The following is a 23,620-nucleotide window of genomic DNA, read 5'->3' on the forward strand; positions in this document are numbered from 1 at the left end:
CTATGGGCCCTGGTCAAAAGTAGTGCACTATATAGGGAATACAGTGCAATTTGTAATGCAGCTGGAAGGCAGGCTTACATTATTCTCTTTTTGCTGCAATGATCTTTTCCCATTGTATAATCCTTTATAGTTGAAAGTGATGCCCAAACATGACATGTATTCTGTTTGTATACCTGAATGCTTATGCTTTTGCAGTTCGCCTATACACCGGCTTAACTTGCAGTTGGCACCACAGTATGGGCCTATGATGACGACGGTGTATGCTGTTGCAGAAAGGCTATAATACAGAGGTCATAATGAATGAGCTTGTCTTCTGTTTCTGTGTTGCCCAGGCAGACAGCTCACCTTGCAGTTTATGATGTACTGCCACTATATACAGTGCCTTCGGAAAGTATTCAGACCCCTTGACTTTTTCCACATTGTATTAGGTTACAGCTTTATTCTAAAATTGATTAAATCGTTTTTTCCCCCTCATCAATCTACACACAATATCCCATAATGACAAAGCAAAAACAGGTTTTTAGAAATTTTTGCAAATGTATTCCAAATAAAAAACAGAAATACCATATTTACATAAGTATTCAGACCCTTTGCTATGAGACTCAAAATTGAGCTCAGGTTCATCCTGTTTCCATTGATCATCCTTGAGATGTTTCTACAACTTGATTGGAGTCCACCTGTGGTAAATTCAATTGATTGGACATGATTTTGGAAGGCACACACCTGTCTATATAAGGTCCCACAGTTGACAGTGCATGTCAGAGCAAAAACCAAGTAATGAGGTCGAAGGAATTGTCCGTAGAGCTCCGAGACAGGATTGTGTCGAGGCACGGATCTGGGGAAGGGTACCAAAACATTTCTATAGCATTGAAGGTCCCCAAGAACACAGTGGCCTCCATCATTCTTAAATGGAACAAGTTTGGAACCACCAAGACTCTTCCTAGAGCTGGCCGCCCGGGCCAAACTGAGCAATCGGGGGAGAAGGGCCTTGGTCAGGGAGGTGACCAAGAACCCGATGGTCACACTGACAGAGCTCTAGAGTTCCTCTGTGGAGATGGGAGAACCTTCCAGAAGGACAACGGAGGAGACTAGTGTGCGTTGTCGCACGTCAGGCTGTTGTTTTGACTAAGCTTTTCGCTGACAGTGATGTTTCACCTTTCAGTTGTGGAATGGGATGGTACTGAATGGTACTGACCATGCCGAGTTTGGCCTCCTTTGGCCCAGGTCATAATGAGGCTCAGCGGGGGGCACGACACGGCTCCTCCCGTCTCTCTCTCTTTCTCTCTCCGATGGTCACACTGACAGAACTCTAGAGTTCCTCTGTGGAGATGGGAGAACCTTCCAGAAGGACAACCATCTCTGCAGCACTCTGCAGCAATCAGGCCTTTATGGTAGAGTGGCCAGACGAAAGCCACTCCTCAGTAAAAGGCACATGACAGCCCGCTTGGAGTTTGCCAAAAGGCACCTATAAAGACTCTCAAACAATGAGAAACAAGATTCTCTGGTCTGATGAAACCAAGATTGAACTCTTTAGCCTGAATGCCAAAAGTCACATTTGGAGGAAGCCTGGCACCATGGTGGTGGCAGCATCATGCTGTGGGGATGTTTTTCAGCAGCAGGGACTGGGAGACTATTCAGGATTGAGGCAAAGATGAAGGGAACAAAGTACAGAGAGATTCTTGATGAAAACCTGCTCCAGAGCGCTCAGGACCTCAGACTGGGGCGAAGGTTTACCTCCCAAAAGGACAACGGCCCTAAGCACACAGCCAAGACAACACAGGAGTGGCTTCGGGACAAGTCTCTGAATGTCCATGAGCCCGGACTTAAACCCGATCGAACATCTCTGGAGAGACCTGAAAATAGCTGTGCAGCAATGCTCCCCATCCATCCTGACAGAGCTTGAGGATCTGCAGAAAAGAATGGGAGAAACTCCCCAAATACAGGTGTGCCAATCTTATAGCTTCATACCAAAGAAGACTAGAGGCTGTAATCGCTGCCAAAGGTGCTTCAACAAAGTACTGCGTAATGGGTCTCAATACTTATGTAAATGTGATGTTTCTGTTTTATATTTTTTATAAATTAGCAAAAAATTCTAAAAACCTGCTTTTGCTTTGTCATGATGAGGCATTTTGTGTAGTGCATAAATGTATTTTGTCCCCCCACACCAAACATGATCACGACACGCAGGTTAAAATATCAAAACAACTCCAGAACCAATTATATTAATTTGGGGACAGGTTGAAAAGCATTAATAATTTATGGCAATTTAGCTAGCTAGCTTGCTGTTGCTAGCTAATTTGTCCTATTTAGCTAGCTTGCTGTTGCTAGCTAATTTGTCCTGGGATATAAACATTGAGTTATTTTACCTGAAATGCACAAGGTCCTCTACTCCGCCAATTAATCCACACATAAAACGGTCAACCGAATCGTTTCTAGTCATCTCTCCTCCTTCCAGGCTTTTTCTTCTCTTGACTTTATATTGCAATTGGCAACTTTCATAAATTAGGTGCATTACCGCCACTGACCTCGTTCGTCTTCAGTCACCCACGTGAGTATAACCAATGAGGAGATGGCACGTGGGTACCTGCTTCTATAAACCAATGAGGAGATGGGAGAGGCAGGACTTGCAGCGCGATCTGCGTCACAAATAGAACTGACATCTATTTTAGCCCTTGGCAACACAGATGCTTGTTGGCGTGTGCGAGCAGTGTGGGTGCAATAATTGAATAATATACATTTCTACATTTATTTTACAACGCATGCGCACGCAACGCGAGCGGCTGTTAGGTTGTGTCCCAAAAAAGGAAAATAACATGGAATTTGATTTACCCAAACTTTAACCAGACTATGTAGATAAACCTAGCAGTACTATATTGGTATGCCAGTACATGTCCTCTCCTTTTTAACCATTCTTCTCTACAGTTCATACATTGATAGTCAATGATGCTTGGTGGTACCTAAATTGGGGAGGATGAGCTCATGGTAATGACTGGAGCAGAATTAGTGGAGTGGTATCAAATACAGGGTTTCCATGTGTTTGATGCCATTCCGTTTGCTCTGTTCCAGCCATTATTATGAGCCGTCCTCTCCTCAGCAGCCTCCACTGCTGTGCATACAATTCAATTAGGCCCATCTACAGCTGATGCTCCTTGGGAGATGACAAGTGTTTTGAATTTCCATTGAAAGTTCATAATTAAATGACTCATCGCTTATCAGGACATTAGCCTAATCGTGGGTTGCTCAGGCGAAAGACAATTCACAGACAGATAGGTCCCTGGGGCAACAACTCAACTGTGTGTATGTGTGTGCGTTAGCGCGAGCGTGCGTGCGGAGACTAGTGTGCGTTGTCGCGCGTTAGGCTGTTGTTTTGACTAAGCTTTTCGCTGACAGTGATGTTTCACCTTTCAGTTGTGGAATGGGATGGTGCTGAATGGTACTGACCATGCCGAGTTTGGCCTCCTTTGGCCCGGGTCATAATGAGGCTCAGCGGGGGGCACGACACGGCTCCTCCCGTCTCTCTCTCTTTCTCTCTCAGTACAGAAGCAGGAGCTCCGGGGGGCACTCATCCAAGCAAGGCACTGCCTGTCAGAGCCGGACCGGGGGGGACTCAAAACCATCCCCGGAGCTGCCCAAAATGCGTGTTTAATTACTTTGGGATTATCTCCCACATACCCTCCTAGTATAATAATTATGCAGTTTATCATAGGCTATACGCATGTGATAAACATCATCCCCAGGCGGCCAGGCCTATAGATATGGTGACCACGAAAATACCTTATTTCATCTTATTTCTCCCGCCCTTCACAAATAGGGTAAAATTAACAATTAGACTATATTATATTACGCGCGTCACCTATAGCCTATTCAAGCGAAATGCCCTTGCCCCTGGGAAAGCCACTGATGCACGGCTCGATATGTTGCGAGCAGAGAAAGTGAACCTAGTAGCCGAAAACCACTTTACAGCCACTTGAATGTGGCAAGACTATAGTCTGCGACTCTGCGTATAGGTTATTAGGCCTATAGTTTAGGGAGTTCCGCCCCTCGCTGCGGGAGCTTCAAGCTCACTATTCGCCCGTTCCTCTACCAGTTCACCTCGCTGCGAGTCCAGAGCAACGGATCAAAGCTAGCTGCTGGGACTCCGCATCAAAGCTTCATTTCTCGAGGCTTCCATATGAACCTGTCGGTTTGTCGGGCGTGGGATAAATAACATAAACATCTTGTTTTGGGGACCCAGTTATTTTATATTGTTTTGGAGGGCGCGAATTGCTGTTGCCAGGCAAGTCAAGTCCGCAGGTAAGCGAAAACATTTGACTCTGCCATGCGTTTTTCTTGCCAGATAGCCGAATAGCACCTCTCTGACCGATAAATTACACCTCTATGTTTATTCAAACCAGTGTTTGTTTAATTTCTCTAGGTTGAACATATAGCGGTCCCTCTGCTTAGTAGGCTATTTGCTCCATGTGTATAATCAGGCTAAGAAACCTCAATAGGAATGTCACAGGTGATCCTGCATAAAACCATTCATAGTCCAGAGCGCAATCGGATTCTAAAAGTGAAATGTTATTTATGACCATGGCTGAGCGAGGACAAGGAGCATGAAAATGTCAACATCTGTAGATATTCAGGAACTAGGCACGTGCTCCAGGAGGCTAGAAGCATACTACTTGTTTCAGAAAAATACCTTCAGGAATCTTAAAGTCGCAGTTCGAATAAGACAATCCAAAGATCGAATGAGAGTGAAGTGTTCGAATCCTCAATCAAGGAATGGGAAAATGCTGGATCGATGTTCAAACAGGCGCGGTAGTCTCATTATTTGCCTTCATACACATTATTATTTGCCTTCGTAAAACCGCGTAATGTTCTGTAGATCCTCACAAGAACTCAATATGTCGTCCGTGATCGAGTTGAGAATGTATGGCCCTATTTCGTTAATAACACGTTTTTGCCAAGTTTATTACACCAGTCGTGGAATGTGCAGAGTATCGATCCATGCGGGAAAACTTCTTCCCTTAGATGTATGCGCGCATGCATGTGAGTGCATTTTCAGCATGGAATTACTGGTTTACAAACTAGTATCAAACTTGTCTTCATAATTGTCTCATAGCTGCTTTCAGTTTGAAAGTGAAGTCACTAGCGTGATTACCAAATGCAGGTAAACTGTATTGGACACTACTACTACATGAAATAAGCTCTTTTGATGTAGACTAAGTATAAAAGTAAACCAATTCATCAGAGTTTTTTCAGCTGTTCTGTCCTTGACAAAGCCCTGCTCTGCCTCTGTCTTTATCTGAATATGACTGTCAAAAGTGTTGCCACGGAGTCTAACATTGACACAGACTGCATTCCCCACTGCACCACACTAGCCCTGAGCAAATAATGCAGTGTGTGTGTGTGTGTGTGTGTGCGCGTGTGTGTGGTGTGTGTGTGTGTGTGTGTGTGTGTGTGTGTGTGTGTGATTAACTACTGCTGCCTCTCTGCTGAAGCCTACCCCCTGCTGTCTCTGCCTAGCATGCAATAACAGAACAGTGCCAGGAAGCCAAACTGTCCTGACTGCTGCCGCCCCAACAACACAACATTACTGACCACACACACACACACACACACACACACACACACACACACACACACACACACACACACACACACACACACACACACAGAGAGAGACAGAGGGACAAAGATGGCTTTTTATTTTCAGTCTGAAAGGACGAAGTTGACCCAGACCCGCCAATCGCTTTTACATTTTTTCCCTTTTGACTTCTGAATTTCTTAACAGCCATATGAGAATTTTCACTTTCAGGTAAGTGTTTATATAAAAAAAAACAGACTTGAATTTGTGTATTAACTGTCCAGCCATACTCATTGATAGATGTTCGCCTACAGGAGTACATACTGTAGAATAGTGTCATTTCTAGGAAGAAAGAGATACACTCTGGCTGAGTATTTGGTTGTGTTCATTTCTAGAGTTGATGGAGCTGAAGAAATGGACAGCCCCCTCATATGAAACTCCTTACCACATTCATTCTTGTTTTTGTTTTGGGTGATAGGTAGATACCCCGTTGAGAACATGGAACAGCAGCTATGACTGTTTGATTCCAGCCAGGTCACCCGTAATACAAGTCGCTATTGGACGTCCATCCATGTCTGAGGACGTCAGGAGATGATGTGAAAACCGGCCCCTATGGGCAACAGTGAGCACTGTTACCTTCAAGTAGGTTTCGTTTTTGCTAGGGGGGGTGGTGGATGGGCGTACACATTTTCCTCTGATTCCAAAGGCTGCAAGTTCGAATCTAGCGATAGAAAGTCGTTTTTGAGTTTTTAGTTTTAAGCCTCTCAAACCTTATCCGTTCAGAGTTAATACCTAACCTTAAGATTTTGGAGCTAATGCCTAAACTTAACCTTAAACACTTTTGCCACAACAACGTTTGCGACAACTTCGAAATTTGACGTTGGAGAAACCTGGATGAACGTCTAATTCTGACATGAGACAGAGCTAGTTGTTGATTCAGAAGTTGACCATGTACCACACTGTCTGTCTGTATTGCCAATTCGCTCTATTGGTCACACATTTGAATATAGGCTACATTTGTAACTCCTGCTATTGGAACAAGAGTTGGAACAACAATCAGTGCTCTTTCCGGTGCTTTCCAGACAGTTCTTGTGTCAGAAAAACAACATCAAAGGAATTCAGTTTGTACTGTATATGTAAACATGCATCTCAACAAACTCCCCTCCTACAGCCTGTGTCTAGCCTATTAGTTGGTTCCTATATATTATTTACGTGGGAAACACAAGCTATAATATCAATAGCATAAATCCTCCAGTTTCTGGTGTTGTTTGATATTGGATGAGTAATCTCTTATATTATTACGCTACGTCATCTGTATTGCTTTCCTAATTCATTTAGGGGGTGGGGATATGTGTGTGTACTACTGTGAACCATTTCCAAGGTTTGTCTCTAGGTATTTAGCTCTGTGTGAAGAGACAGTAGGACACCCAGGAGGAACAAGACAAATGAACCTCCTAGTCATGTGGATTTTCTCATCGTCCTTCAGTCTTTAACAGGACTTACACAGGGAGAGGTGTTAGTGGTGCCGGGTTGGTGGTGTGAGATTCACCCTGGTGCGACTTGCGCCTCTCCACATTCAAGGCATTCCGACCTCTGTGATGTTTCAGACGTTCTAGAACGTGAGACTGCATTCTAAAAGCCTTTATGTTCCTGGGGGTCATGTGGGCTGAACAGAAAGTAGGATCCTCTAATTTAGGAGTCCTGGGAAACGAGGACAAAGCTGAGAGCGTCTTAAGTTACAAACAACACTGGAGTGGAGTGATAGTGGCGGGGCTTGTTGAGTTTTGCCACTAAGAGCTTAAAGCCTGTCATTGTTTCAACTTTTACTGGCACCTCACACAGTCAAACACTTGATGGATTGAACCTTAATTAATGGGTTAGAATCGATCGGAATCAATGGAGCATTAGTGTGGAACCAATGGGACAGAGGTTGATCACTGTCATTGCTTAAACATTTTCTGGTACCACACACTTTTTGCCATGGGTCAGAGAGAAAATCATGCTGTTTTATAGCTCATCTCATCCTATTGTTTATATTTTGCCACGAGGCTAAGAGAACATTTAGCAGTTTTTAAGAATTGTTCCTGCTATTCTACACATTTTGCTATTCCGGCCCTGATACCACACATACAGTCAGAGACTGGTCTAGCTAAGTAATGGGTTAGAATCGATGGGAACACTTGTAGCTTCCCACAGTGTCATAGACGTGTCATAGATGTGATGTAATATATCCTATTAACTCTTGAACAACATGATCATGAGGTGGTTACTGTAGTCGTTCTATCCTAGTTCATCCTGCAGACAGACAGTTTGGTGATTCTCCAACCAGACATAATGCCAACTCTGTTAGTTAGAGGAGAGGAAAGGAGAGGAGAGGATTGCACCTTTTGGTTTTCACCAGTGGGTGTGAAGTATTTTCATCCTGACTCATGATCATTGAGCAACACCACAATCCACTATCAAATGCCTGTTCCTAAAAAGTTTAATTCATTGCGTTGATATGGATGAAGTTTTATTTCTTAATTCAGTTGGTGTTAAAATAAGCATGCTGTAGAAAATGCGTTAAACAATGCCTTATCTTCATAACCTACACTGTTCTGTTCATCTCCCTGAGCCTCTGCTCAAGCACTGTATGTATGCCCTCAATAGCATTCCTTTGGGTTAAAATGGTTATTGATTAACTCTTGAAGTTCAGACAAGAAACAGTACTGAGAATCGCCACAGTAAATACAAATCTGTTCACTATCAATTTCTGATTTCTGCTTTCCTCTCTGCAGATCTTCTGTACAATCTTGTGACACCAGGCTTCTGTGTACCAATCAACCATGTCGGATCTTTCCATTGCCTCCACAACCCATCAGTGACGACCACTAAACGTTTGTTTCGGACAAACATGTCAGCCTGCGGCGAGTTTGCAGAACACGTGTGGAAACCCGGATCGTGTAAGAACTGCTTCCACCCGCGTAGCGCCCACTGTGCTAGCGGGGGCAGCATAGTGTCCTGTGGTGCCCTGAGGGCCAGTCTGGGTGGAGAGGAGGAGGATGGCCAGGGGGTAACCGTGCCCTTGCTCTATTCGAAACCCACCATCGCTGTCCGCCCTACCATGATGCACCCTGACACCAGCGACATGCTGGCAGATGTCAACATGAACATAGAGCAGGTGAGAACTCACCAACTCAAATGCAGATTTGTGAAAATGTATGCCTTTGCATTTTACCTTCCTATGTAATAACCATGTCAATATATAATAAATACCCAATAGAAACCCATAGGTTTTAGAGTCACTTAATTCAAGTGATTCAATAAATGACTATGTTTTCTATAACCATGAATTGTGTTTCCCCTCCATGTGTCACCAGGAAAATCAGAAGAGTCCAGGGGACAGACTGGGCCTTAAGATGTTGGACCTGTCCCCTATCTACATAGACAGTAACGGCTGTAACAAGGCCCTGAGAGAAGCAGTACTACACAGTACTACAACCCCTGGGAAGATGGACTACCCGTGCAGCCGCTTCTCCCCTGGACCTCTAAGCCCCCTGTCCCCGTCTGCCCTGCAGAAGGACTCTAGTATGATCATCAGCAGTATCTTTGTGACCCAGGAGGATGGCCACGGCCGGGGGCCTCATAGTGCCCACAGTCTGAAGGAGAATGGGAATAGCAACGGTGAATTCTCCTACAGGCAACAAATCACCAAGAATACCAAAACCACCAAGAGCACTTACAATGGGAATGGTGTCGACACTAGGGGGTCTTCCAAAGTCCAGGTCGTCCAGGATGTACAAGCACCTTTGGGTATTGCTATCGACATCATCGCCACGGCAACCACAACTGCCGGTAACGGCATTGGTAACGGTCTGATCACCGCCACAGCCGCCCCAAGTAACTGGCTCACGTCTGGTACCACGGACTCGTCCAGCACTTATCTCGTCCCAGCCTTAACCACCGTGGGCTCGGGGGCCTCTCCGGGCCTACTAGTGCCCAACTTCCAACCCTGTGGAGGTGGCAGAACCAACTCCTTTCTCTCTGAGCCTGTCTCCAGCCTGTCTCTGTCAGACTCCTGCTCCTACCGCAGCAGCACAGACTCCCTCACAGGACCCGATGGCTTCAGACTGCTGGGGCCAGATAGTCCCACTCCTCAGAGCCTCTCAGCCTCCTCAGCCAGCCCTCCCTCAGAGGGACAGATGATGTCATCAGAGCCCATCTATGCTGAGAGCACCAAGAGGAAGAGGAGGCCTCAGAGTGCTGGGGGGAACGGGAAGCCCAACCCCCCCCAGGCCCAAAAGCAATGCTCAGAGCTGGAGCTCACAGGAGAGGGTCAGAACCATAGGGCAAAGATAACTGTCATGGCCGCCCATACTGAGGAGAACAACCGGACCTTCTACCTGAGCAGCCCGGACTCAGCCGTCAGCACCCAGTGGCCACATTTCAGCCCCACGGCCCTCAGCAATCCTGGGAGTCCAGCCTTCAAGTGGCCCTCTAGCTCCTCTGTCACAGAGACATCCTCCACATCATCCCCAGCCTCCCTCCAGCCCAAGCCCCAGAACAGCCCCCCTATCCCCCCCAAGAGGAACAACCGTTCCCCCAAACCACTCCTCGGGACCTCTAGTCTCTCCCCAGTCCCTCTCCCTGAGTTCAGCATCCAGGGAATCCAGGCTCTGTCTCTATCCCCCAGGGAGAGTGACGTCCAGGTGCAGGTGAAGCCCCAGATGGAGCCCCACAACTCAGCCTCATCGGAGGCCCGGAGGCACAAGCTCCACACCACCGCCTGGAACTGGGAGGGCCGGATCGAGGAGGAGGAGGAGGGGGAGGAGGGCCATGCCCAGGAGAGTTCCTCTCGGAACAGGGTGATGGGGCTCATCAATGGGGCGGCTGTCTGGAGGGAGGCCAGGGATTGGAGACCCGCTGGGGGGTTGCAGGGCAGCACCCAGACCCTGCCAGGCACCGTGGCCAACAATGGTGCCAGTCAGAAACTGAAGCAGGCAGGCTGCAGCGGCGGCAGCGTAGAGGAGGGAAAACATAGCAGGAGCATGTTGGCCAAAACGCAGCCGTTGACTCCATCGTCTGTCTCCAGCACGGTGCAGCTCTCAGCAGAGGGGAAGAGTTCAAGCCAGGGCCCCACTCCTCCACCCCCTCCTCCTAAGAAACACCACAGGTAAGAAACTAGGCCTGGGTCTTTTGTTTTTACACACTCTATGAGCTACGGCCTATGGATGGCATTACTGAGAGGGTAGAAGGAAGAGCAGTCATTGTACTGTAGTGAAGTAGCTTTACTCATCTTTGTCGTTGAGTCACTCTTTTGTAATGTACGGCACCTGGATTATTTCACTCACACTGAGCATTGAGCTATGGATGGTGTTCCTGAGAGTGCAGAATGAATGATGGTGAGTCTGAAAGAGCAAAGGCCATGGCGCGTCTTTGTAGCTTACTAGTTGAATATACAGTATTGTCATTGAGTTCAGTGTTCAGTAATTTGAGTTGGAATTAGATGGCTTGCTTCATATTGATGAGACAACATTTTAGGCAAACGTGATTCTTAATGTATCAGTTTAGATAGGTATTTGTTTTATTTCCACTCTGTCATTTTCTTTATAGCTTTTAAAGGCTCCTCACTTACCCAATGCACTGCTTGGTTCAGGCATAGTATAGTACAGCATGCCAGACAGACCATAGAATCGAGTGCAATTCTTTGTAGCGCTACAGTAATGAAACTCATTCATCATTAGGCAGTACATAAATTAAGTAACGCACGGGTATTAACACTTACTTTATATAGTGTAGACATTTTAAATGTCCCTTGTACTCTAAAAGGTTTTTGCTGTTTGATAATTAACTATTCACTTGTTAGACTATTTTAGGAATGTCAACACAACAGATGAATAGTTTCACCCCCCCCTCCCTCTGGTGCACCTAATCAGCTGACTAGAGAGGTCTGTTGTAGCAGCCATGTGGTTTGTTCTCTCTCTGGGTGTGATGGTTAAATGTTGCTCCTCCCTCGTCTTGTGCAGTGATGCGAGGCGACTGTGCCTACTGTGATCTCGCCTTCCGTTGTGAGATTATTCAGCCGGTATCAGCCTCCATTCTCATTCTAGAAACCTTAGGATCATTCAGACTGTTCCGGAACCAGTCTCAATGCATTCCTTGTTCCATTTGTAGTAGTCTAAGGCTGGGGTTTACACGACGCAACTCGGAACACAATTTTAGTTGCTTGCAACTGAGTTGCTTCTTGAGTGCTCCGTGAAACACCCCTTGCAACTAATAAGCATCTCATCTGCAAGCTTTTCAACTTTATGCAGCTAGTCGCAAGAAACAGCCAATCAGAACTTATGCTTTTGTCACATTTGAAGGTTCGGAACACCGGCCCAGTTGTCATGTCAACAACACAGACGGTACATTATGAAGATCGGCAGAAACTGCTTCTCCAGTAGAAATCCCTCATCACACTTGTAGGCGATGACATGACAACGTTAGTAAGTTAAGCTCATGCGTAGAAACACATAAATCGGGTCTAACAGTCGTCTCGCGCCGAACTGCACACGTGCAGGCCGTCAAATCAAAGGCACTCCTTCATATAAAAGAGTTTTTCACAAAAATGAAAACGTGTCAGCTTGTCACTTTCACGAGGTTGGAGTAACAACATGTTCAATTACTTAAGACATTGGCTAAGTTGTGCCAAGATTTCAAGAAAATTTACAACTAAGGAAGAATTTTTCACTTCTCGTTGATTTCTCAAACCCCAGCCTGGTCTGCTTGGTCTGTTTCGCCAGCGTTCCCGGATGTTGATGCTAAAACAAAAGCTAAAAGGCCCATTCATTTTCATTGCTGCCCCATTTGAATGCAGAGTTACGCTAACTCTGTAATCACAATGTACAAGACCTAATGCAGCAGATGGCATGGGGTGAGTTTAGAATTCTCAAACAATATGACAGAAGCAGCTTCAATTTCTTTTGGCTGTTGCATGCTATTTTAACTGTGTTGGAGTTGCTTCATGTAACAGCAAAGTTGTTTGGGATGATGTCACTTGCAACCTGCAACTGCAAACTAAAACTGCGTGCAAGTTGAGTCGTGTAACTGCAGCCTAACTTTTCATTCTATAAGTCAAGAACAAAATGGGCAGTAAAAATGTTCCCTGTCATATTCTACGTTTGTTTTGGCCACCACACAATAGATGGGACTGGGGAAAAAAGGGTCCTTGTGCCTTGTCTCATTGACACTGACAGGCACACACAAAGATAACATTGTCAACTAACTAAGATGTTGATATGTTATTATGCATCTAAGATGCGAATATGCATTTAACTAAGCTCTAATTCAAATGTTCATGAAACTAATCAATGTTTCTAACATTGGTAATAGCTAGTTGTGACCTAGCTGTGAAACAAATATAGTCACATGGCTATATAAAATAACCTAGCTGTTAAACTCTAGTGACATTTCCCCATGTACTATTTAGACCACAGGGCCTCAAATTATTAATACACGTTGAGGTTTCTGAGTCATGTACCCAAAGCAGAAGGAGACATAGTTTGCCGCCGTGTTGACGTCAAATGGTCATTTTAAAATAAACCTTGCTTTGTCGGGCATGTTGTAGGTTTAGAATACAATTGTAAGTTCCTCAAGTCCTTGCAGAGTTCAGAACAGAGCAGCTTTAGGTGTTTGGTCAACAAGACTGTGCTGATTCTCTGCTGGTTTTCTGTGTAGATGACTATTTCTACATGTCATTTCTAAGTTTTAAACTGCAGGGAAGCTGTAGAGGTGTTAATTGTGTATTCAAATGGAAGTGTGTTAAAATGTGTCAAACCTATACAGTATTAGGCTAAGTTATTGGGGAGCAAGGTCATTGAGGTATCAAGATGATCCCAAACACTTTTCTCTTAATTATTTGGCAACTTAAAGTTTGACATTTGAAACTTTTCAATATGAAAGAAATTAGTCTCAGCAGCAGCTTTTGTTTTGGCTGGCTGTAGGGAACTCTAGAACCCCTGTTGCTGACTGCATTTCCCAGACCCTTATTTTTGTTGTAATACTAGTAAGCTGATGCATCTCTCCCATTATATTATGACATTGCTAGCATGCTGCTACTGATAAAAATACACTTTCTAGAGACGCATGTGGGAACATGCCTTTCCCTAGCAACCGACATGCTTTTGGGTATTCTGTTCTTATTTGTTTTCCGAGAGCTTAACTGTTACAGCGCACACTAGGACTAGGCATGAACTGCCACGCCAGTTCTTCCCGTGTTTAAAGAACGTGCCTCAGAGTCACATTAACCCTCACATAGGCTTTACAGTGAACTTTCCCTAAATAATGAAGCTCTGTCAGGTTCACAAGATCTCTCCTCTCTGTCTTCTGTTAAGAAACAGCCAGATGACAACAGATTCAACTTCACAGCTCACAGTTCACCCAATATAACTCCGGAAACATCTTGAACAGACTTTAATCCCATAGAGACAAAGTGTCTTAGAAAGCCTTTGAGAAGAGTGTAACACAGGAAAGTGTGTCCCAAATGGCCCTTTATTCCCTACACTTTTGACCAGAGCCCATAGGGAATAGGATGCCATTTGAGACACATCCAGTGATGCAGTGGTGTTTCCACAAGGCCGAGACGGAGGAAAACAGGCAAACCAACCAAACCCTGATGAGGCAGCATTTTTGTGTGATGAATCATTAAAGGACCAGATGGTTGAGAAGTCTGTCCTTCTCACGACGGGAATCATCATCTCAGTTCATTGATCACTGTGAGGAACCAAACAAACGTCCTCACTGGGAGGCCCTTGTGTGAGGTGATACTTTTGATGCAGTCCTTTCATCCTTAGTGGGTCATTCCATGTGATTTCCGCAAGCCATGATACCCACCATCTCAGATTGCTCTGAAATCGTTTCTGTAGTTGGAAACATCAAATATTAGCATTCCTGAAACATTATTTTTGTTGCAATTTGATCTTTGAGAAATTAAGCTAATTGATTACACCCAAATTGGCCATTTTAATTTCTTTGATTCATATAATATTCAGTAAATATAGTATCTTACATCCAATTTGGACCAAACTAACCATGAGTAAGACATGAGGAATCCAAAGAAATAGTCTAAAGCCACCCACGGACCCGCCACACCAATCCCAACAACGAGTATAGAGTATCAGTTCTCTGTGTCTGGTAGTATGGAGCTGCAGCTCTGAGCATTTATCTTCATCCTAGGTAATGTATTCTCAGTGAATTTGGTGATGTTTTTTTTTCCCTCTGTTCAGAGAAATTGGTCATTGAAGTTGTTAGGTTTATGTCCCATCCTACATCCTGATATTACCAGGTTCTGACCACTAGATGGTGCTGTTCCTGCTATTAGGTGATTTCCCCCAAAATATCCCCACCCCCTCAACGATAAAGGGACATTTCACCCAAATTACAAAATTACATTAGTTTCCTTACCCTGTAAGTGTCTATGGACAAGGTATGACAGCAATCCATGCTTTGGTTTTGTTTACAAGGCCACTGTTTCAAATGCTAACGTTTTAGCATTTGTGGCACAAATCCAAAACGTTTTAGCATTTGTGGCACAAATCCAATGCAAGTCAATGGTACCAACAAAAACAGCATGAGTTACTGTCATACCTTGTCAATAGACTGCTTACAGGGTAAAGAAACCAATGCCATGATGGTGGGTGTTGAAATCCTCTTCATTGTGCTTTTTGAGGTGGAACGACCCTAGTGACAGTTGGTCCAAGCCGTTGTGTGTGGCCTACCATCTTACCCCCATCAGTCCTGTGTGTGTATTATGGGATGTGGGTGTGTCAGTTAGGTCAGGGCAGGACACCCGGATGGGTTGCCTAAAGTAGTGGAAGAGCAGATTGTTGCCCGGGGCAACTCCCAAACTGTCCATGGCAATGAGGTGCCACCCCCAGCCAAGATCCTCCACCCTCCCCCTCCCCCCTCGCCTCACCCCGAGATTAGCTTTATCCTTTCCGGATGGCAGAGAATAGACTAGATAGCATAGTTGCTGGGTTTGAAAGAGTACAGGGGAAACGCTGCAGTGAAGAAGTGGTGCGTTTGTGTGGTTTGTGGAGGTTATGAGATACGGGTGTTTTTATTTGGTGTTTGAAGGTGCCATTGCTTTCTCTGTGGAGAGAGACTTTAAATACACACATGACTCTTGTTGAGGGAGTGTTGCATTACTTCATAGCTTGTGGTTTTTGAACGAGAGTAAGGACCTGGAATCATAATGTGTCTGATGGCCATCCTACCTGGACCTTTGCTGATCCTTCAGTCTGAGGTACTGTATGAGACTTTTCTGAAACATACCTTTAGCCAAACTCTGTTGAACAAAAACAATAGGGTCTTGTAGATATGATCTAGTGAACTTTCTTTGTTGCCCTATGTTGAATAAGATGGTTCTAATCTTGGTAAAATTCTGATTCTGTGTTGTGTTTTTGGAAGTACTGCAAATTAAGGTTATTTTTCATCAGACCAAAACCATACAACTTATGGACTGAAACAATAACATTGCAGTGGGATCGAGATCGTTAGAGATCAGAGGCGATCTCTTGTCAGGTGTCCCCCATAGGTTGGCACTGCTTGTCAGAGCTGAGAGCTGAAACCAGCCCTGTGTGTGAAACCATTGCCTGCTGCCCAGATAGATACTGGCATCTCCTATCTGATTACATAAACCTCCCCATGTCATGCCTTCCAGGTTTATTTCTCCAGGGTTGGGATGTGGATGGAGGTTACAGGCTGCGTCCTAAATGGCACCCTATTCCCTTTATAATGCACTACTTATGACCAGAGACTAGGGCTCTCGTCAAAATGAGTGCACTATGAAGGGAATACGGTGCCATTTGGCATGCAGCCCCAGTCATCTGGATAGGAGGTGATGGGGTGAAACGCATCTTCCATAAAAGACGGTTGGCAAACAGACGGATGTAGGATATATCTGAACGTTAAATGGGTTATATCCATCCTGGGAGCATGACTGACAGAGACCTTGAGGACTCATAAAACATAAAGCTCTCTAAGGCGTAGCTCTCAGCGGTGGCAGACGGAGCACTGTGAAACCAAGCGTTGCTGCACCACACCACACGTCCCATTGCTGCTGCTGCTGCTTGTAGTTCTGCTCTGCACGTGTTATGGGTACAGTGACTGCTGCCCATAGAGAGAGGAGAGAGGGAAGAAGGGAGAGAGAAAGGGAGGGAGGAAAGGCCTGTGCCTGTACATTAATATACTTCCCAAAGAGGGAGGGAGGGAGGGCCCTGTGCCTGTACATTAATATCCCTGGCAGCAAGGCAGTGGTTTATGACTGGCCTGCTTTTCAAATGACCTTGTTGCTGAAACAATGGTCACTATTCTGCTCAAAATAATAACTCACCTGCATTTGCAAGGCAAGAAAATCAGCATTGCAACAGCATTACAACACACCAACGTTACTGGGGGAATCACTGAATGGTCCTGGAGTTGTGTGAACTCTTCCACACTTACTTCAAGTGAGTCGCTCTAGATAGGAAGTGTCTGCTAAATGCTTAAAAAGGAAATGAACGGTTCAGCCATTGAAACAGAATCTAGTCATTCTATGTCTATAGTGCTATAAGTATGTGTCACAGTGTGTCACTGGCTGCTGTCCTGTATTATAGATGGGATAATTTCTTCTTGGAACTGATACAGACTGTTGTGTTGCCTATGTGTTTTATTCGTTTATTTGGATCCCCATTCCCAGTTACAATCACAGCAGCTACAGCTACTCTTCCTGGGGTCCATGACTCATCACAGCAGGTTGTGTGCGTGCGGTGTATGTGCGTGGCCTCTTCACAGCAGGTAGTCCTCATCAGGCTGTGTTAATGTTGTACTTATAACCTCGCTAGCCTAACACCATGTTTAATTAACAGGCTAGCTTGCGGATGCTGCGGTGCTGCTGCTGAAAGAAGGCTACAGGAATGCTATTTTCACGACCAGCCATGGTGATAGGGTAGCATACAGAATGATGATGCTGTTACTTGACTTCATATCATAACATTCACTCCGTTTTCTCTATATTGACCAACAGCAATGAGGCAGTTATAGATCTGGATTGTATTTTCTGAGAAAGACCCGCATGAATGCATTCAGGGACCCTATATGTACATATAATGTACTCTATAATAATGTTATGATGAATTATCATAAGAGTGGGCTTCTCTATTGCTATTCATAGCAGCACATGACTCTCATCAATGGTCCTCATATCATCCTCTAACACTCTGTATCGATCGCTAAATAGGCTACTTGCCAAGGTCACCCTCTGACTCTGTAAAGAGAAATCGTGTTCTCAGTAATCTATTTCAACCAGAGCTGTCCTCCTCGATTCCCTATTCCACTTCCAATTTTAGAGACGCAATTGTGTGAATTGTCTTGTTCCATTTTTCAATGGAAATATTCATCATGACCAGGCTGGAACAGAAATCATTTTTAGATATGTTACTGTATAGTAATAGTATAGATGTAGTATATAATAGTTTAGATCAGGGGTGGGCAAACTTTTTGTCATGAGGGCCACATCTGGATTTCAAAATTCAACAAAGGGCCGCAGAGATTTTGTTTCACCGATTTGTTCCTCAAAATCAATTTGCGGGCAAGGAAAAGGGCAGTTATTTGAAATATATATGTCTATTATTATTTATACATACTTTCTATCTAGTTTTAGAGTTTCAAGTTAGGGATATGATAAATGAAAAAAATGTCTTAACGTTTAAATGGCAAAAAGTTTGGGTTTCACGGTGCGTACCTTTCAGATGGTTAAACATTTGGGCAGTCTTGATACAACATATTGAACAGAAATGCAATGGTTCATTGGCTCAGTCTAAAGCTTTGTACATACACTGCTGCCATCTAACGGCCAAAATTGAAATTGCGCCTAGATTCCTAAGTCATATATTAGCCTTTGTCTTGCATTTCAAAGGTGATGAAAACAAATACAAATAAAAAACGTTTTTTTTTCTTTGTATTATCTTTTACCAGATCGAATGTGTTATATTATCATACATTAGTATCACATTTCCGCAAATTTCAAAATGTTTCCTTTCAAATAGTATCAAGAATATGCATATCCTTGCTTCAGATCCTGAGCTACAGGCAGTTAGATGTATGTCATTTTAGGCAAAAATTAAAAACAAAAAAAAGGTCTGAGCTTTAATTAAGCATTGCACCTGTACTACCATTACAGCACCTCAATTCCACCTTGGAAAGTTTGCATTTCCTTCTCATTTAACTTCTCAAAGTATTGTCATACAGGACTTCGCTGCTCTCGCTTGCCTTCCTCTGCCATTTTCCCAACTATTAACGACGATGATGTAGTGGTGGAGAGCCGACTTCAAAATAATGGACGTCGATGCCCGGTGTCAACTCCCATTTTTGAGTGTCAAGATTACTTAGGAGACTGATTAGTTGCCGTACTTCCAAGAATACAAACACACATCTTTCATTGCCAGCTAGCGAGGGACAGAGAGAGAGGGGAGGGGCACAGTATAGGCAGGTTGGCCACCAGGTAGGCGTAAATGTACACTATTACTCAACCCCTTAGACACTGGTGATTTATCAGAAAGACATATGCCTGAAGAGCTAATGGAAGCCATGCCATTATAAACAAGGTTTCAGAGATTATTATTGTTTTGGTAACCTTTTTATCCAACCATCATCTGACAACGTAGTCACAGATCACACAGTTCAGGCAGGGGAAGTGATGGAGGCTGCGGCCTACTTTAAAGTTACCTCGCTACTAGGTAGCTATTCTCTTTTGTAACTCAAAGGAGGGCTGTGTGACTGAGAGAAATGGAGAAAGAGAAGAGAGAGAGAGAGAGACTCAGTACTGTAGAACATAATCTACCACAACATCACCCACAGGCAAGTGAGGCTCGTCTTTCAACACTGCCATCTGTAGTCCCCTTATAACTTAACCGCTTATAACTCACCCGCTCCTCAACCCCATATATCTCGCCCTCCCCTCCACCCTGATGCTTCTTTAAAAATACCACACGCATGTAATGATATCATGAGTGTCAACAGATCCACAAGGCTTCTTAGCACTGTTGTTTACTTTCTACATATTAGTTATAAGTACTGAGATCCAGACAAACACAGATGGATTACCTGTACACTGCAATTGACTTTTGAAGGTGAGGTGATTTACGGTAGAGCCTACAATAGCAGTGTTACCGGGAATGTGATAACTGGAAATGTCTGGGAAATTGCCTTTGAAAGTTTATCGCAGTGCACAGGACATTTACCTGTGTTTGTTTGGATCCCATCCTAAGTGTCCCTACGATTCAGAACAAATAACCTGTGCAGTTATAAGACATTGGCACTGTGTCATGAGACCCTAATGATGGGAGGCTGTCCATGCATGTCTTCTCTTAAAGGCTCAATCTCACTCAAGGTCCGTCCCTGTAATGTATCCTTGACTGTCACCGAGGAGGTTGTCTTTACATTTACTCAGGACACTAATTAAAACTATTCCATTCCTATGGTAGCTGGGGGGGAAATCTGATGAGGGAAATCTGATATTTAGGATACAAATGATCTCAGAGTTTGAAACTTAGAGAGAGTACCTCAACCTCTCACTCACTCACTCTTCCCTCTCCCCCCCACCACACTCTCTCTCACACACCACACTCTGTCCTTTACTTTTTACCTCCACCTCAACATTTCCACCGTCTTTCATCATCATACAGTGCCTTGCAAAAGTATTCATCCTCCTTGGTGTTTTTCCTATTTCGTTGCATCACAACCTGTAATTTAAATTGATAAAAAATTGCCCAAATTGGTGAAGTGAAATAAAAATAATTACTTGTTTACATTTTTTTCAAATGGAAAAGTGGTGCGTGCACATGTATTCACCCCCTTTTCTATGAAGCCCCTAAATAAGATCTGGTGCAACCAATTACCTTCAGAAGTCACATAATTAGATAAATAAAGTCCACCTGTGTGCAATTGTAATGGCCGTCGTCAGAATTAGACCAAGGTGCAGAGGAGGATGTGTTCATCATTAGAATTTTAATTCAAAAAGAGAACACTTTACAAAAACGAAACAAAAACGACCAGAAACAGTCCTGTCAGGAAAACACACTAACAGAATACAATCACCCACAAAAACCCAAAGGAAAACCAGGCTACTTATGTGTGACTCCCAATCAGCAACAACGAACAACAGCAGTGCCTGATTGGGAGCCACACACGGCCCAAAACAAAGAAATACAAAAACATAGAAAAATGAACATAGAACGCCCACCCAATGTAACACCCTGGCCTAACCAAAATAAAGAACAAAAACCCCTCTCTATGGCCAGGGCGTAACAGTACCCCCCCCCCAAAGGTGCGGATTCCGGCTGCAAAACCTGACTCTGAAGGGGAGGGTCCGGGTGGGCCTTCTTACGGCGGCGGCTCAGGTGCGGGATGTGGCCTCCGCTCCACCCTCGGCGTCGCCCACTTAGGTGGCGGCCCTGGCCGCGCCGGAGGACTGGTGGGCGACCCTGACTGTGCCCGGCTGGCGGACGATTCTGGTTGCGCCCGGCTGGCGGGCGACCCTGGCTGCGCCCGGTTGGCGGGTGACCCTGGCAGCTCCGGCGGCTCCGGGCTGGCGTGCGGCTCCGGCGGCACTGACCCAGGATTCACCAGGCTGGGGAGACATGAAGGAGGCCTGGCCCTGGGCGCAGGCACAGGACTCACCGAGCTGGGGAGACATGAAGGAGGCCTGGCCCTGGGCGCAGGCACAGGACTCACCGGGCTGGCGGGCGGCTCCGGACAGGCGGGTGGCTCTGGCGGCTCCGGACAGGCGGGCGGCTCTGGCGGCTCCGGACTGGCGGGCGGCTCTGGCCCAGGACTCACCAGGCTGGCGAGGCATGAAGGAGGCCTGGCTCTGGGCGCAGGCACTGGACTCACCAGGCTGGGGAGACCCACTAGAGGCCTGGTCCGTGGAGGAGGCACAGGACTGACCAGGATGGGGAGACCCACTGGAGGCCTGGTCCGTGGAGAAGGCACAGGACTGACCAGGATGGGGAGACCCACTGGAGGCCTGGTCCGAGGAGGAGGCACAGGATAAAACGGGCTGTGGGGGAGCACTGGAGTTCTGGTACGTAGGCTCTTTACCCACACTCCAGGCTGAATGCCCACTTTGGCCATGCACGGGCGGAGCGCAGGCATTGGGCAAACTGGACCCTCCCAGCGCCCTGGAGACACAGTGCGCAGAGCCGGTGCAGGATAACCTGGACTGAAAAGGCGCACTGGAGACCAGACGCGCTGAGCCGGCACAATCCGTCCTGGCTCGATGCCTGCACTCGCATGGCACTTGCGGGGGGCTGGCCTATAGCGCACCGGGCTATGAACGCGCACTGGAGACACCGTGCGCTTAACCGCATAACACGGTGCCTGACCAGTACTGTGCTGCCTCCAGTAAGCACGGGGAGTTGGCTCAGGTCTACCGCCTGACTCCGCCAATCTCCCCGTGTGCCCCCCCCAAAAAAAATTTGGGGGCTGCCTCCCATGTCCGTCGCTCTCCCTCGGCAGGTTGTTGCAGTGGTCAAATAATTGATCCCATGTCCAGTCAATCCTTGACTCCAACACCTCCAGCGACCAGGATGCCATGACCTCCCGAGCACGCTGCTTCATCCCCTCATTGTGCTGCTCCTTCCTCCGCTGCTTGGTCTGTCTTTGGTGGGTGATTCTGTAACGGCCGTCGTCAGAATTAGACCAAGGTGCAGCGGAGGATGTGTTCATCATTAGAATTTTAATTCAAAAAGAGAACACTTTACAAAAACGAAACAAAAACGACCAGAAACAGGCCTGTCAGGAAAACACACTAACAGAATACAATCACCCACAAAAACCCAAAGGAAAACCAGGCTACTTATGTGTGACTCCCAATCAGCAACAACGAACTACAGCTGTGCCTGATTGGGAGCCACACACGGCCCAAAACAAAGAAAAACAAAAACATAGAAAAATGAACATAGAACGCCCACCCAATGTAACACCCTGGCCTAACCAAAATAAAGAACAAAAACCCCTCTCTATGGCCAGGGCGTTACAGCAATCTAAGTGTCACATGATCTCAGTATACATACACCTGTTGTGAAAGACCCCAGAGTCTGCAACACCACTAAGCAAGGGGCACCACCAAGCAAGCAGCACCATGAAGACCAAGGAGCTCTCCAAACAGGTCAGGGACAATGTTGTGGAGAAGTACAGATCAGGGTTGGGTTATAAAAGAATATCAGAAACTTTGAACATCCCACGGAGCACCATTAAATCCATTATAAAAAAATGTTAAGAATATGGCATCACAACAAACATGCCAAGAGAGGGCCCACCACCAAAACTCACGGACCAGGCAAGGAGGGCATTAATCAGAGAGGCAACAAAGAGACCAAAGATAACCCTGAAGGAGCTGCAAAGCTCCACAGCGGAGATTTGAGTATCTGTCCATAGGACCACTTTAAGCCGTACACTCCACAGAGCTGGGCTTTACGGAAGAGTGGCCAGAAAACAGCCATTGCTTAAAGAAAAAAATAAGCAAACATGTTTGGTGTTCGCCAAAAGGCATGTGGGAGACTCCCCAAACCTATGGAAGAAGGTACTCTGGTGGGATGAGACTAAAATTGAGCTTTTTGGCCATCAAGAAAAACCCTATGTCTGGCGCAAACTCAACACCTTTCATCACCCCGAGAACCCCATCCCCACAGTGGGATGTTTTTCATTGGCAGGGACTGGGAAACTGGTCAGAATTGAAGGAATGATGGATGGAGCTAAATACAGGGAAACACTTGAGGGGAAACCTGTTTCAGTCTTCCAGAGATTTGAGACTGGGACGGAGGTTCACCTTCCAGCAGGACAATGACCCTAAGCATACTGCAAAAGCAACACTCAAGTGATTTAAGGGGAAACATCTAAAGCCCAGACCTCAATCCAATTGAGAATCTATGGTAAGACTTATAGATTGCTGTACACCAGCGGAACCCATCCAACTTGAAGGAGCTGGAGCAGTTTTGCCTTGAAGAATGGGCAAAAATCCAAGTGGCTAGATGTGCCAAGCTTATAGAGACA

The 23,620-nt window shown here is 45.5% G+C and overlaps 1 protein-coding gene across 2 annotated transcripts in view; it reads left to right on the forward strand.

Moving 5' to 3' along the window:
* Window positions 1–3,661: 3,661 nt before the first annotated feature.
* Window positions 3,662–23,620, forward strand: part of LOC106561388 (inactive tyrosine-protein kinase PRAG1) — a 38,778-nt gene continuing 18,819 nt past the window's right edge. Inside the window, exons 1-4 of one of the 2 annotated variants that reach the window (XM_014125317.2) lie at window positions 3,662–4,293; window positions 6,048–6,211; window positions 8,347–8,729; window positions 8,929–10,721. In XM_014125317.2, the coding sequence (XP_013980792.2) occupies window positions 8,463–8,729; window positions 8,929–10,721 (2,060 nt within the window). In that variant the 5' untranslated portion in view covers window positions 3,662–4,293; window positions 6,048–6,211; window positions 8,347–8,462. The remainder of the gene's footprint in view (window positions 4,294–6,047; window positions 6,212–8,346; window positions 8,730–8,928; window positions 10,722–23,620) is intronic. The other variant, XM_014125307.2, reaches the window with a different exon arrangement.

This window comes from Salmo salar, chromosome ssa01 (assembly GCF_905237065.1).
Source record: "Salmo salar chromosome ssa01, Ssal_v3.1, whole genome shotgun sequence".
Taxonomy (NCBI): domain Eukaryota; kingdom Metazoa; phylum Chordata; class Actinopteri; order Salmoniformes; family Salmonidae; genus Salmo; species Salmo salar.